This window comes from Columba livia, chromosome 3 (genome assembly GCF_036013475.1).
Source record: "Columba livia isolate bColLiv1 breed racing homer chromosome 3, bColLiv1.pat.W.v2, whole genome shotgun sequence".
Lineage (NCBI taxonomy): Eukaryota > Metazoa > Chordata > Aves > Columbiformes > Columbidae > Columba > Columba livia.
The window spans coordinates 82,869,803-82,885,396 of NC_088604.1; the positions used below are offsets into that span (position 1 = coordinate 82,869,803).

General features: G+C 44.3%; 1 protein-coding gene across 1 annotated transcript in view; it reads left to right on the top strand.

Annotated features, from left to right (window-relative positions):
- Positions 1-580: 580 nt before the first annotated feature.
- KIF26B (kinesin family member 26B) overlaps positions 581-15,594 on the top strand; it is a 306,955-nt gene continuing 291,941 nt past the window's right edge. The window contains exons 1-2 of the mRNA XM_065057896.1: positions 581-779; positions 1,033-1,434. Coding sequence (XP_064913968.1) covers positions 717-779; positions 1,033-1,434 — 465 coding nt within the window. The 5' untranslated portion in view covers positions 581-716. The remainder of the gene's footprint in view (positions 780-1,032; positions 1,435-15,594) is intronic.

Sequence of the window (15,594 nt, forward strand, 5' to 3'; positions counted from 1 at the left end):
ATACTGCAAAATAAAATGGACCCTCCTGGCAGCCGAGGCATCGCGCAGACCCGCGGTGCGGCTCCGGCACTCTGCTCGCAGCCTCTGCCCCCGCAGCTCCGCCGCTGACCAGGGAGCGCACAGGGCTCCGCAGCCCAGCTCTTCCCTTCCCTTCCCTTCCCTTGCAAAACTGTCAGGCACAAACGGGCAGGAGGATATTGGCTGCAAGGGACGCGGAGGCTCCTCCCAGAGCCTGGATCCCGATGTTTTTGGAGGATTTCTTTTAACTCAGTTACAAACCTTGGTGAAGGAAACAAGTTGCCGCTGTAGCGGAGGCGGAAAGCGCCTCTGCCAGGGCGAGCGCGGCTCCTGCTCTCACCTTCCTAAAGCCACCTCGGATGCTTCGCCTCACTCGCGGAGGAGAGCGAGCCGGGCTGCCTGACGGCGGGAATGCTCTTACTCTGGATGTTGCTGTTTCTGTGAAAGCAAGGGTTGTAAGGGAATGAGAGCGAAGACAATGAGGAAGAACCGACCTGGAGAAAACCCCAGCCCCAAGCGTTTTCTCGAGAACTGACGGTGTTTTGTGGCTGAGCGATCCCGTCGGAGGCGGCGGAGGCTGCGGCCGGCGGAGGGAGCAGCCTGTCCGCCTCACGGGGCACTTGCAGGGACCGGCTTTTGCCTTCGGATGCGGACTGGGAAACCTGTGGGAAATTCTCCCGCCGCGCTGCGAAGCCACCATGAATTCAGTGGCTGGAAATAAGGAGAGGATTGCGGTCACGACGCGGAGCAGAAAATACGGGGTAAGTTGTCGGCGGACAGGCGGCTCGGAGCGGTGTCCGCTGCCGTGCCGGAGCTCCCGCGCCGCTCGGCCGGCGGTTACCGGCGCTGCCGGCTATGGCTCCGCTCAAGTTCCGCGGTGCGGGGCGGCGGCTTTGGGCGACCCACGGGGGTGGGCGAGGCGCGGAGGCCGCCGCGGGCGCGGAGCGTCCGGGCGAAACTTGCCGGCGCCGCCGAGCCTCCCTGGCTGACCCGCTGCTCCTTCTCCCGCTCCAGGTGACCGACCCCTGCTCCCCCACCAAGCCCGCCGCCCCCTTCTCCCCCGAGAGCTGGTACCGGAAGGCGTACGAGGAGTCCCGGGCGGGGAGTCGCCCAGCCCCAGAGGGAGCCGGCTCTGCCCTGGGCTCCTCCGGCACCCCGTCCCCCGGCTCCGGCACCTCCTCGCCGGGCTCCTTCACCGGCTCTCCAGGACCCGCCTCGCCCGGCATCGGCACCAGCTCCCCCGGCTCCCTGGGCGGCTCTCCGGGCTTCGGCACCGGCTCTCCGGGCTCCGGCAGCGGCGGCGGCTCCTCGCCGGGCTCCGACCGCGGTGTCTGGTGCGAGCACTGCAACGCCCGCCTGGCGGAGCTGAAGAGGCAGGCGCTGAAGCTCCTTATCCCCGGACCCGCCAACAGCAAGGTGAGCGGGGGCCGGGGCGGAACAGGGGGACCCTTGTGCCTCTCGGCGAGGTCGCCGTCAGCGCTGCGGGGTCGGAGCCGCCTGGGAGCGGCCCCCATGGCCGCGGGCCAACTCCCCGGTGGGGCTGCCCGCCACCTGGACTCCCCTCTGCTGCTGTCACCGGGAAGGGTTTTAGGGTTTGAGTTTGCCCCTTCTTGGTCTTGTTCTTTTTCCCATCCTCTCTCCCTGCTTCATGTGGAGCAGGGTACTTCTGCCTGTGGAGGGCTGCCAGGCTTCAGGGGGGCCTCTGTGACAGTCCCTCAAGCTTGCTTCTTGCCTTCCTCTTCCATTGCATTCATGGTGGTTTTGTGTTATTTCCTATGTACTTGTTCCCAATAAGAGGAAATCAAGGCTGGGAATGCCACATGGAAGTCATTGATCCCTTCCTCTTTTGCTCTCTTTGATCCCTCCAGGATGGATTTACAAAATATTCTGAGACTTGGCAGTCACCTTAGTGGTAAGATGTGTCTGGTCTGATGCCCATGGTTTGTACTTCCATTGCAGGGCCAGGTGCAGCAGGAATCCTTCTCTAGCTCCAGGTTCAGATTAGGCATTGAAATGCTGTGTGAGTCCAAAGGTCACCCAGGGAGGTCATGGCAGACTATGGCATTGAACCCAGATCTCCAGGGTGTCATCAACATAAGGACAGCTTGGTGATGCTTCTCTTACAGAGAAGCACTAGATTTCCCCCCCTTCCCCAAATAAGGAGACTTTAAAATACTTGAAGCTACTGGACTCTGAGTATTGGGTTGAATAAACCTGTGCCTAAAGAGCATGCGAGTGTTTCTGAAATCTGGCCTTAGGTTTTAAGAGCTGACTGATCATGGATAGCATTGAAAGTCTGCTTTTTGCCTCTGTTGGGGAATCTGGTACCTCCAAAGGCATACTCTAATGCTCCTTGTTTTCGTTTTGTTTGTCATTGTTTTTTGTTTTCTCTGTTTGTTGTCTATGTAAAGATTAAGGCTAACAGCCCTACAAGAGTAACCAGCAGCCCTTGGATGACCCCATGCTACCAAAATAGTAAGCACTGGGCTCCTCCATAGCAACCCTGTGAGTGTTGTATTGTGAATGGGTCTACAGCTCCCAGAGTGTAATACAATGCGATTTTGTTTGCATTGTTGAGTCCAGGTACTATCAAATGCTAATATTTACTCTTCCACTTCAAAGAGTTTTCATTAGTGGTTATGATAAAGAGGTATCATGGAAAAGAGCTGATTGCTGAGAATGGGTCCCTGGTGTTGCTGTTGTCTTCTATACTCCATTATTTATGTGCCATGAGAGCAGGAGTTGGTGCTCTCTTGAACAAAAGACAAAAGGGCTTGATATTTCCTTGTCTCAAGAGCTGGCTTAACTGAATTATTCATGAAAAGGGGGAACCACCAAAATTAATAGTCAGTTTAACCATATTAATACGTGGTTGATTTCCTGGAAAGTGACATTGAACCAAAATCTTCACAGATTTCAGGCTATGTGACTTGGCAGTCATTACCAGCTGTGGGTATAGTTGGGCAATTACTGATAAAGATATGGGAGCCATCAGAATAACTGACGTTAGGATGAAGGGAGTATAAAACATAAACATCAAGGCTCTGTATCCCTTGCACAGTGTTTGAAATGCATAGATTTTTGCAGTCATGTAAGTATTTGGATAGACTTCCCTTATTGTAATAGTGGCCTATACTAGCCTTCCTGAGACATTACCCTCATGTTTCTGTTAATCGTTCTGTTCTGTTGTTCATGTAGCTTAGCTGATGGTGTTGTACAGGCCTGTCTTTATTCATGTCAGTAGTAAGCTTTACTTCTCCATTTTCTTCTAGTCCGCTTTTCAAACCTTCCAGTTGTGTGGTAGTACCATTTACAAAGCTCTTGTGCCTCCTTCCTTCTCCTTAAATCCACACAAGTGGGCTGTGGTGACCCTCTGCCCTACTCACTTTGCTAGATAGTACTTGCCGACTCAGTCCTGTTGAAGTACTCCAGCCTTTTGCACGCAGTTAGTTCCCTTCCACAGATGGGTGCTATCTGTCTGATATTCACGGAAGCATTACTTTCTGTCATCCTTTTCTGCTCATTTACAACCATTAAATAACTTCCTGGGCTTGCAGTTTCTGCCTTCAGTAAACACTGCCCAACACAGTGATCCTTTGGTCTAGGTTAGGGGTGTCAAACTCATTTCCACTGGGGGCCATATGAGCCTCGCGGTTGCCTTCAAAGGGCCGAATGTAATTTTTGGACTGTATAAATGTAACTACTCCTACACCCCTGGTCTAGGTGATATAGGATACAAATATCTTGGCTAGTGCCATTGACTTCTTTGGATGGAGTGTGCTATGCCGGTCTTACAAGTTTCTTGTTGTTGGCATCCATGGGGTAGCCTTATCAGTGTCTGCCTGGGGACAGCAGGGTGTTGGTGTGGGCTCTGCCAGCTCAGCAGGGAGCTGCATTTGCAGGGTTGTGCCACCCTAATGCTCCTGGGCTGCCCTCTGAGGTTGAGATGTACAGGGTCTCCTGCAAGGATGTGGAAACTTGTCGTGCACCTGGGGAAGAGTTTCTTCAGTTTGGATTGAGGCTGGAATCTACCATGCATGTAGCTGGCATTTTTCAGGGCCTGTGAGGTTTGCTCTTGATTGTGGCTATGGAAATAGTTTTTTGGGGGGCTGGAATTCATCCTGCCATGGACTTCAGTGGAAGAAGGAGCAAAACTCATTCCTGGTTCTGGGTATTCCATCAGAACTTGCAAAGCATCTTACAATTCAAGACTGTGGCACCCAGTAGGACACAGCTAATTGGTGCTATGCCTTTATTAGATATCTGCCGGATATCTGCTGGGAGCTCAATACTGCACAGAAGAGGCAGTCTAGGAAGTTCCTAGAGTGTATAGAGGACAATTTCCTTCATCAGCTGGTAAATGAGCCCACCAGGGGCAAGACCCCACTAGACCTACTGTTTACAAACAGAGAAGGGCTGGTGGGAGATGTAGTGGTTGGAGGCCGCCTGGGGCATAGCGACCATGAAATAATAGAATTTTCAATACTCAGAGATGCAGGGAGAACCATTAACAAAACCTCTACGCTGGACTTCCGGAGGGCAGATTTTTGCCTATTCAGAAGTCTAGTTCAGAGCATACCCTGGGAAACAATGCTTAAAAACAAGGGGGCCCAGGAGGGTTGGACATGCTTCAAGCAGGTGGTTTTGAGTGCACAGGAACAGGCTATACCAGTGTGCCGAAAGGCTAGCTGGCGGGGAAGACAACCGGCTTGGCTAAACAGGGAGATTTTGAATGAAATCAGAAATAAAAAGAGACTTTACCGACTGTGGAAAAAAGGGCTGGCTACTTATGAAGAATTTATGGAAATAGCTAGATCATGCAGAAAAAAGATCAGGGAAACAAAAGTGCAATTTAAAGTTAACTTGGCCAATTCTGTCAGGGATAATAAAAAGTCCTTCTTCAAATATGTTAATAACAAAAGGAGGGGCAAGGAAAACCTCCATTCTCTGTTGGACTCTGAAGGAAATATAGTTAACAAAGATGAGGAGAAAGCTGAGGTACTTAATACCTACTTTGCCTCAGTTTTTACCAGTAATACAGGTGGCCCTCAGGACAACTCATCTCTGGAGGTGGTTGGCAGGGATAGGAAGCCAAATAGGCCCCTTGTATTCCAGGAGGAAATAGTTGGTGATTTACTGAGCCATCTGGATCCTCACAAGTCTATAGGACCAGATGGGATCCATCCTAGGGTGATGAGGGAGCTAGCAGAAGAACTTGCCAAGCCGCTCTCCATCATCTTCCAACAGTCCTGGCTCACTGGGGAGGTCCCATATGATTGGAAATTGGCCAACGTTACCCCAGTCCACAAAAAGGGCTGCAGAGCTGACCCTGGCAACTACAGGCCTGTCAGCCTGACCTCGGTGCCTGGCAGGGTTATGGAGCAGATCATCCTGAATGGAATCACACAGCACCTTCAGGATGGACAAGGGATCAGACCCAGCCAGCATGGGTTTAGGAGGGGCAGGTCCTGTCTGACCAACCTGATCTCCTTTTATGATCAGGTGACTCACCTGGTGGATGAGGGGAAAGCCGTGGATGTGGTCTATCTGGACTTCAGCAAGGCCTTTGACACTGTCTCCCATAATATACTCTTGCAAAAGCTGGTAGCCCATGGCTTGGACAAGTGTACTCTACGCTGGGTTAAGAACTGGCTGGAGGGCCGGGCCCAGAGAGTGCTGGTGAATGGGGCTGCATCCAGCTGGCGGCCAGTCACTAGTGGTGTTCCCCAGGGGTCAGTGTTGGGTCCAGTCCTGTTTAACATCTTTATTGATGACTTAGATGAGGGGATTGAGACCATCATCAGCAAATTTGCTGATGACACCAAGCTGGGAGGGAGTGTCGACCTGCTGGAAGGCAGGAGGGCTCTGCAGAGGGATCTGGATAGACTGGAAAAATGGGCTGATTCCAATGGGATGAAGTTCAATAAGGCCAAATGCCGGGTGCTGCACTTTGGTCACAACAACCCCCTGCAGCGCTACACGCTGGGCGCAGAGTGGCTGGAGAGCAGTCAGACAGAAAGGGACCTGGGGGTGCTAATTGACAGGAAGCTCAACATGAGCCAACAGTGTGCCCAGGTGGCCAAGAAGGCCAACGGTATCCTGTCCTGTATCAAAAACAGCGTGGTCAGCAGGACAAGGGAAGTGATCCTTCCCCTGTACTCTGCATTGGTGAGGCCACACCTGGAGTATTGTGTTCAGTTCTGGGCCCCTCAGTTCAGGAAAGACATTGAAGTGCTGGAGCGGGTCCAGAGAAGAGCAACACAACTGGTGAAGGGACTTGAACATAAGACCTATGAGGAGAGGCTGAGGGAGCTGGGGTTGTTTAGTCTAGAGAAGAGGAGGCTTAGAGGTGACCTCATCACTCTCTATAACTACCTGAAGGGAAGTTATAGCCAGGTGGGGATTGGTCTCTTCTCCCAGGCAGTTAGCAATAGGACAAGGGGGCATGGGCTTAAACTCTACCAGGGGAAATTTAGGCTGGATATTAGAAAGAAATTCTTTACAGAGAGAGTGATCAGGCATTGGAATGGCCTGCCCAGGGAGGTAGTGGACTCGCCGTCCCTAGAGGTTTTTAAACTGAGATTGGACATGGCACTTAGTGCCATGATCTAGTAAACGGACTGGAGTTGGACCAAGGGTTGGACTCGATGATCTCTGAGGTCTCTTCCAACCCAGTCGATTCTGTGATTCTGTGGTTCTGTGATTTTAAATCCTCTGTTTAATTGTTCAGTCATCTTCTAGTTGGCTAGATCTAGCTGACTTACACAATGTTTTTTGTTGGTGCTGTTGAAAACAGCCTAGAAATGTCATTAGCATTATAAATAAATAAGGTCTGTGGCACCTGTTTCACATTTATACTGTGTTTAGAAATGCATATAATTCTGGGTATTGTGTATTGCAGAACAAACAGAATATGAAGGTATCTTGCGTTTTGACACATCTTGTAGCAGATATGTGAACCTACATCGATGTTTTCTACAGTATATAATTGTGTAAAGATTTATGTATATCTGCAAACTGTAATAGTATACTTAATTGCTGCATAAACAGACCAGGCTTTATGCATGAAGCTATGTACTGAAGCTTTTCATTTGATGCAGAAAAAACCACACTTAACGTAGTGTAAACTACTTCTGACTAGCTCATTGTCAGTGTTGAGGTGCTGAGCTTTCAGTTTTAAATAGAAGCATTATCTCCTAATACATCAACAGGATGAAAACTTGGTATTTGGTTTGGCTTTTTATTGGTAAATTTTTTGTTTTTTTGTGAGGCACAAAGGTGAGGAATATGTCATCATAGTTCCACTACTTTAACCATTTAAAACGCCAAGTTCCCTGCCATTTATAAAAAGAAAAATGCTAAAAGCTTTTTTTTACTTTTTCTTGTCTTGTGATACAGATGTGACTTAAATCTTAACCACTTGTATGTAGATAATTGTTGTAAAGATTTATAAGAATAAAATCATCTTGTAACCTCCATGTGAAGCACGCTTGTAGGAAATGACAAGCACAAGTTGTTGTTATAACTGCACATTGCAGTTTGTGACTGAAAGAATTGTGGAGCATTTGGTGGCCATGTTTTGTGGGGTTTTTGTTACATTTGCACGATGATAAGGATTGTCTTGATTTTTTTTTTTTAATTTTTATTTTTATTTTAAACTTTCTTGCACTGTATTTTCAGAAGGGCATCAGACAGAGTTCTGGTGTAGAAGTTTTTGGCACCACACTGCCTATTTATTAGAATTTATCTGAAATCTGATTGCCTGGAGTTCAAACCTGTGATATCCTCTGGCTTCAATGGAGCACTAACCTTGGAGGCATCTGATTAAAAAAAATCATTAACTTTAATTGAAGAGTTGCTATATTGTGTATCAAATTATATTGTGTGTAAATAATCAATTGAATGCTAATAAGAATAGTTTCAAGCTGGTGATTATAGATTTGTTAGTACGGAATTCCAAAAATACTGAATACAGCCTTTAAACCCAGAGGTAATTTGAATGTGTAGATGTGAGTGGCTGCTTGGGTATGTTGTGATTGGGTTAGGAAGTAAGGATACTATTTTAAATGCTGGAGATGGATAGCGTTGGTGGTGTTAGGTGGTTTATATTCTGGACTATCCCCTAGCTAAAAAGTCTGTGTTTCAGGGTATCAGAATTGGTTAGATACTGATATGGCACGGTGTGTCTGTGAAGAGGGGAAGGGAAGGATTTGTATTCAGGGTACAGTTTTGTTTTCCTTTTTTTCCACATACTTAATGACATTCTATCTCATTTTTGCTTGCTTTTTGTTGAATTTAGCCTTTTCTGTTTCAGAGGTGTTGAGTAGTCAAAGACTTGGTTAATAATTATTAATAATGAAGAAAGCCTTGAAGCTGATCTAATGAAAAATAGGTTCCTGTAGCTTGTAGCTACTTTAGAAACATTCCCAGTAGAGACAGGACAGTAATGAAGCCTTCCTCAGCTTAGCAAGTGGCAGAATAATGGAATTTCATTTCTGTCCAGATCTTTAATTTGTGAACAAGCACGGCCAGTCTGTATAGTGACTTAATTCACTGTGCAAAAATCTCAGGCACCTAATCATTTCATCCCAACTCATTGTAATGCAGATAGGATTATTGCATTAGAAATGTGATTTTAAATAGCCTGAGGCAGTAATTTGTCAGCATTTGGAAGGATTAACTCCATTAAAGTTTAGGCAACAACAACCATTCTTTTGTGTTGCATCACAGGTCACAATATCAAACATTTAACATAACTCATCTGCGGATCTTCTTACAATTGTATGTTTCCTGGCAAGTTGGGAAACCACAAGCTACTTTGGTTGCCCTGGAATTACAGCTGCTTACAGAGGTCCAGAGGAGACAATCGGATATGTCTTCACCTCTGACGAATTAATGTAAACCCTTTTCTCAGAGCAGCTGGAAGTCTTGCTGCTGCAATCCACAGTGTCAACGTGTGACATGATATAAATATCTCTTTCAAGCTTGCAAATGTCTTTGAGGTAAAGATGAAGATACCGTATATTAAAGACTGCTTTTTAGGAAGCTGTCAAAACTGTTAGTTCTGCAGCTTTCTTCATGGTATCAAAAAGGCGTGCCGTTACTGAGTGCCCTGGATATTAGGAACAGGCCTATAATTATATTTAGTGAATTGAGACTATGTTTTTTTTCCTATCGGAAAAGAAAATTACTCTGGAAACCATAGACAGAGCTGTTGTGGTGGTGGGGAGGAAGTATTCACACTTTATCTGAAGTAAATCTCTAGGGAAGAGCAATTTTTTAAAATAAAATTGTTGGTTTTTTTTACAGAGGTTTGGCTGTGCATCTGAAAATATTGTGTTCAGAAATAAACATTAATGCTTAGTCTGTAGCTGGCCTCTTCATGCCGGTTTAAGTGACAAAGTTCCTTCAAGATGCTTTATACATGCCATGAAGGCCGCCCTGATCTCTAAAATCACCTCGTGTCTTTAGATAGTCTTATTATTTTCTTAGAAATAAATGTGGCAACAGTTGTACCAGTCTTGTATAACAAGCATAGGATTTTGTAGTGTAACTTTGGAGGGGGAGGAGAAAGAAATGTAGTCCATGCTGAGTTCCCCAGACAGTCTTAGAACAACATGTTACATGTTAACCAGTACAGGCCATGGATGTGTAATGGAATTCACGCCTGTGTCAGCAGATTATTAGTACAGTGCAGTGCTCTGTATGTAGGGTTGAAAGACATTTGCAGTTTTGCCACATCAGCAGCACATAGCCTTTGACATCATATAATTGGGGTGATTCCAAGCACTGAACTTGCCGCCTGCCACTGCAATAAACTTGACTGTCGTGCTTTACATAATGATGTGGTAGGAACTGCAGCATTTTGTGACATGTGGTCTGCATGTCAAAAGCGTGAGAGATGTCCTAAGTTAAATTGCTAGCTTAGATCTTAGCAAAGTATCATGCTGTAGCTTGAGAAGCATGCATGTTAATAAAATGTGAGGAATACAAGCATGTGGGCTTCCTCTCCCCATCAGGTAAATATTCTGTTTCCCCCAATATAAGACAGTCCTACATTTATGTTTGCTTCAAAATATATTACTTTTTTTACATGTGTAGCTGCCTGGACGCTATTTAAACTGACTTTTTAAATGAACTGTAACTAAGGTTTATTTTTGGAGTAGGGCTTATATATTGAGCATCCTCGAAAATCTTGAAAAATCATGCTAGGGCATATTTTTGGGGAAATGGGGTAAACTCTTGCTAATGCTGCAGTTCAAGAACTATCCCTGATTGCAGAAAATCAGGTTGTATGTTGGCTTTGAACTAAGCAAGCTATGGTATATAACAACATGCTGATAAACAAAGTAGTATCCCAAGAGTGGGAAGTTCCAAAAGTGTTTTCCATAGTCTTTCTCATTATTGGACCACATTTGCACTGTGACACTGATGGAAGTCACAACAATTAAGGTATTGCTCTTCTGGAAAGCAATGGTAAAGTAATAACTGCAAGCAGTCTGCTGCAGTCACACACTGTAATACTGCTTTTCTCTGGAAGCTTCAGCTGCACATTTGAAAGACATGGCAAAGTTTCATCCAACAGTTTCTGTTAACATGGTGTAGTCATAGAAGCAAGGTTGTTTTAGATAATCATACCATGGCTGCATCCTTGTTCATAGGTTTATAGAACTCAAATCCCCAGTGACTTATGTTGCCCAGTTTTATTTTCGATTACCTACTGTGCAACCTTCTTACATTAAACCAGGGTTTAAAATAAAGCAACTATGAGCATAATGAAACTGCTAAGAACTGTGTTTAGATCTTTTGTTTTGAAACCTGAAATATACGATCAGATGCCTTCTTGGTACAGTTGTAATATCTTGTAGCATCTACAACCAGAATATGCATTTGCTTATACTTCTTTCTCCTCTCCTCTTCAGATGATATGGTATAGCTTAGTAATGTTTTGATGAGAGCATTTTTGAGCTTTATTCCAAGTAAATGTGCAGACCAACGCAAGACACTAAATAGGACAGGGGAATGTTGACTGGAATGTCCTGAACTTGGGATGGAGACTGTTCAAAAGATCCTGCAAGAAATGTCAAATATTGAAAACTCTTTCTCTTGATTAAGTTGAACTACTGTTGATTACTTAGAGCAAAGAAGCAGGGAGGGAGAGAGCAGAGCTCTGGATCTGAACCTTGTCAGTCCAGTGACATACATGAATTGGCTCTAGTGATGGGATTCTGACTTGAGTGGGATTACTTTTAGGCTGCAGTTGTCTGTTATATACCTCTAACCAGAGAATTCTTGTATGCATTTGAAGCAGCAGACACCCTCCTCGGGCTGAGCAGGGCTTGGAGATCCTGGCCCCTTCTGGGTTTCCCAGTGTGCCTTTTCTTTCTCCTCTCTGTATGAAGGTCGTAAGTTAGCATCACTGCAGGTCTCCTGTGGGCATACACATTGCTTGCTCCCTGCTTCAGTTCTTATTGAAATGATAGCTAGTTCAAATGCTTTCAGTAGTGCTGCTTTCTAAACTCAGTTCTTTTGATTGAAAGGTGAGGGAGTGACTAGGTGTGCTATTACAACAGCAGATGTGAGGAGGCAGTGATCTCTGAGAAACGTACTGATGAGAGCAGCACAATGCAGCCAACCGTAACCTCAGCTGTAACTAGTACAGAATTTAGGGATTACTTTTTAATTACTTTATGAAAGAGAAAGTAAAGGAAAATATGATAGTAGCTATACAAAAGAATTAGTTTTAAGAAACTGGTGTGTTCAATTGGAGTTTGGATTTTTTGTTATGATATCAGAATTCAATGTATTTTATTTGAAATAATAGAGTGTAATAAGGCTGTTGAAAGCTATTTACCATTCCAAGATTGATGTGCTTCATAAAATTTATTTTGATCTTCAACTGTGTTTACTTTTAGCTGTCACTAAGACCTATTCAGTTCAATCTATACTATTAAATCCTATAGTCTATGGTTGATCTTGCATTTCTTGTATATTATAAAATATTCTATGTTTTGTAGGAGGGAAGTAAAAAGGTGCAGTCTGAAGAAACCTTCAGACTGATTTCCTCTTCTCCTTGTCTCAGCTTTCCTCTGAAACTATGTAGCCTCTGTGCACCAAAAAAAACCCACCAAAAAAACAAAACAACAAAAAACCAAACAAACAAGATTGCCAAGGAAGTTCTGTTTGAGAGAACTGAAGGAACTGATAGGGTATTAAACTGGACTTGGTGTGTACAATTAATGATGAAAGCAAAGCTTCCCTCTCCTCAGAAGGAACTGGACTCTTCCAAATTCACATAAGGAAATCCTACATTGGTATAAGAATTTTGTGTTGCGTATTTAAACTTGTTGTGCCTTCCTATTAAACAAAGTAGGCCTGAGTCTGCTCACTTTGTTGCCCTACAAGTAGGAGACCTTAACTTACAGGTCCTATGGTATCGGTTTTGTTAGTGGCTGATCAGTTATATTATTCAGTTGATTTGATGGTTCAGGAAAAGAGCGTCAAATGCCTTTTAAAATTTATTTTATTTCAGTAAAAAAATACTGCAATCCAATGTGAGTGTGGTTCTGGAAAATATTTGAAATTCCTTGCTGGTGGTGTGTGTCAGAGGAACCGTGTATGCTGGAGGGGAGGATGTCTGTATCCAGTGCTATATGACTGATGTAAAGCATCCATCCAGCTCTAGTGTCTCTAGGAAAATCTTAACCTGGGAATATTTTCTGGTTTGGTTTCCAAATTACCTTCAAGTGGAACTTGCTTTGTATGTATTTCGATTTTATAAACATGTTTCAACCTGCAGGTTTTCTGTGATCTATTAATAACAAACTTCTACTCTTTTATTTCACCTTGCCTCCTAAATCATAGATATTTTGACATGATCATTTATTTGCACCTCAGCATTGACAACAGCTTCTCTATTCCATGGACTTGCATGGGAACAAAATTCTATTAATACTCACACGAATGTTTGAGGAAAAGCAAATGAAAGGAAATTTTGACATCCGCCACATAAATATTTTCTTTTTTGAAGAAAAAAGTGAAAATTCACAGTGGTTTGTAGGTTTCAACTTTGTTCAGAACTGTCTGAGCACACCCATCTCAGCAGTGGAATTAATTTTCCTCAAGTTGTATGTGTTTCTTTCCCTCTTTCTCTCCCACACTCATAATTAACTGAACATAAATAAGGATTTGGAAATACAACCCATCAATTTCTGTGGGCTGCTGTGTGGTTCTGTTGGGAATTGCCTATTCCTTTTATTACAGGTGTACTGAAGACGTCAAAGAGATTCCTGCAGTGCTGAAGATGATGGTCACTCTGGAGCCCTTTGCTAAAAATGGGGCAGAACTTGGCCTTTGTCTGATTGTGTCTTGGCTCCTGGAAGAGTCACTCTGGCAAGCTGCTGTTCTTACCAAAGCCAAATTTGGACTTGGTTACACATGAAGTGACTCAGGAGACTGGGCTTCTGCCTTCTAACTGAGAAGCCAGAATGATTGTATGCTGCTGTTTCAATTGGACAGTTTTATTTTTCTGTGCCTCTCAGTGAAATGAACCCCTGACCTGCAAAGTGCCAAATGCTGAAAGAATTACTTCTTTACTCCATCCACCTGATGGACTCCAGCAGAAAGCCTAGTGGGCAATAAGGCAGTCTTGGCTTTAGGCAGACGCCGAACAGCAAGAATAGAAGTCATTACTCTTCATTTCTCTATTAGTTTCACTGCTCATTTAATAGTGCTGGGCAAAGAAAAACATTAATATCCTATTCAGCAGCCAAATGCACTAAATTGGGAGTTGCGACTCTTGTGTTTTCCTCTTTTCTAATGGGTATCATTAAAATTTAACAAGTCATCTAAATCATGTTAGTATTCCCAGGGTTAATATTGCTGAAATTGCTGGCAGTGTTCCCACAGGAAGAGTTAACAGTGTCGGGGGCTGTGGCTGGCATTTGTTGCTCAGAGGGAGGTGTTGAGACTGGAGAAACCCTCGCACCAGAAAGGTATAATGAAGTCTTTGGTGGCGGGGCATTTGTAATACACATGCATATTCTTTCCTATTCACCTTTCCCTCTTCACTCCCTCCCCCGTTTTCCCTCCCCACTAGTCCTCAAGCTGTCATTTCAGCTCATACCTGTTAGACTTCTAATGGAAATTCTTGACAATAGGCCTGCATACATGTGAATGTAGAAGGAAGGCATACTAGTGCGCTAGTCAGTGTTAGTGTCAGATTTGAGAGATTGTTAGACCATAGATGGTTTTTACTGGAGGTCGAGAAGGCTAACAAAGTGGGAGATGCAATTAAAATGGTATTTGTTAGAGGGGAATAGCTAGCTGTCTGGGCAGACTGAACATGGGGAAGTGATGAGTAGCTGGAAGGCCATTAGTGATGGCTTTGTAAGCAGCTCTGCAGCATAGGTGGTAAGCCTAAATCCAGAGCTGCTCTTTTAGTATGCCTAATAAGACTTCCTTTTTTTCCTGTGTGTCAAATCAATTTTTGAATAATGGATTTGACAAAAATTCTGTGGATTTTGGCTTAGAGGGGAGAAAGAAGTTATGGTGAGTGGGTTGGGGGGAGAAGAAACTGGCCTAAGGGTGCTTTGGGCACACTCTCCCATCACTATGAAAACAAAGCTCTGCAGATTTTGCCGAGTTGGATTTAGTAAAGTCATTTATCCAGTGTTTCTGCAAAGAGGCTACTTGAAGAATATGACATGGAACAGGCAGCTAATTTAAATGCCTTCTGATTTTAAATGAACAGTTGGGGTCTAGTTCTTCTAAGTTCTTGATGAGAGCTCTGATATTAGAAAATCTTTTCAGAATTGCTTTTCCTACTGCAATCATCTTTAATTGTTAGAAATATCTGATCACATCTATCCTTTAGCCTTTTCCTGACTGGTGAGCTTTTGGGTGTTTGACTTTAACATCTTCAACCACTTTCAAAGTTGCAAGGGCTGGGAATAGGCACTTATAGCAAATCGGCCAGTACGTTTTGGTGTCCTAAAGGATAAACTGCTATGAGAACAGGAAAGGCACGCTGTGAGGAGAAATATAGGGCTTTGAGAGAAAAAAGATAGGCTATAGAGACAGAAATGAAGGGGAGCGTGAAGGGTGCTTTGGTTGGTCCAGGCAACGAAGGAACAGTGCTTCCATGGGAAAGGTGGCACACTGGGGAAACAGGGTGAAAAGTGTGACAAAGCAGTGATCTTTAAAAGGCTGAGCTCGCTGCTGGTGTCTTTAAAACGTTACAGAAGTATTTCGTATGAAGTGTATGTGTGGTTGTGGTGGTATATGTGTGTTGTGGTGTTGTTTGTTTTAAATTTTATTTTATTTTAAGCCATCCCTATTGCTCCCCTTGCCCAATAAACACAAGCAAGCAGCCAGAAGGATAGAATACAGTTACACTAAAGTTGTCTTTGGTTTAATGCACTTCAGTATTTTTCATTCTGAAATCAGGTGTTCCAAAGACTAAGGTACAGGTGCAACATGTGATCTAAGGTTGTAACTAGATTTTCTTTCTTGCACCTCATTCGTTTCTTTTGTTTATCAGTCACAAGGACCTGTATGTTCCATATTGTCGATATG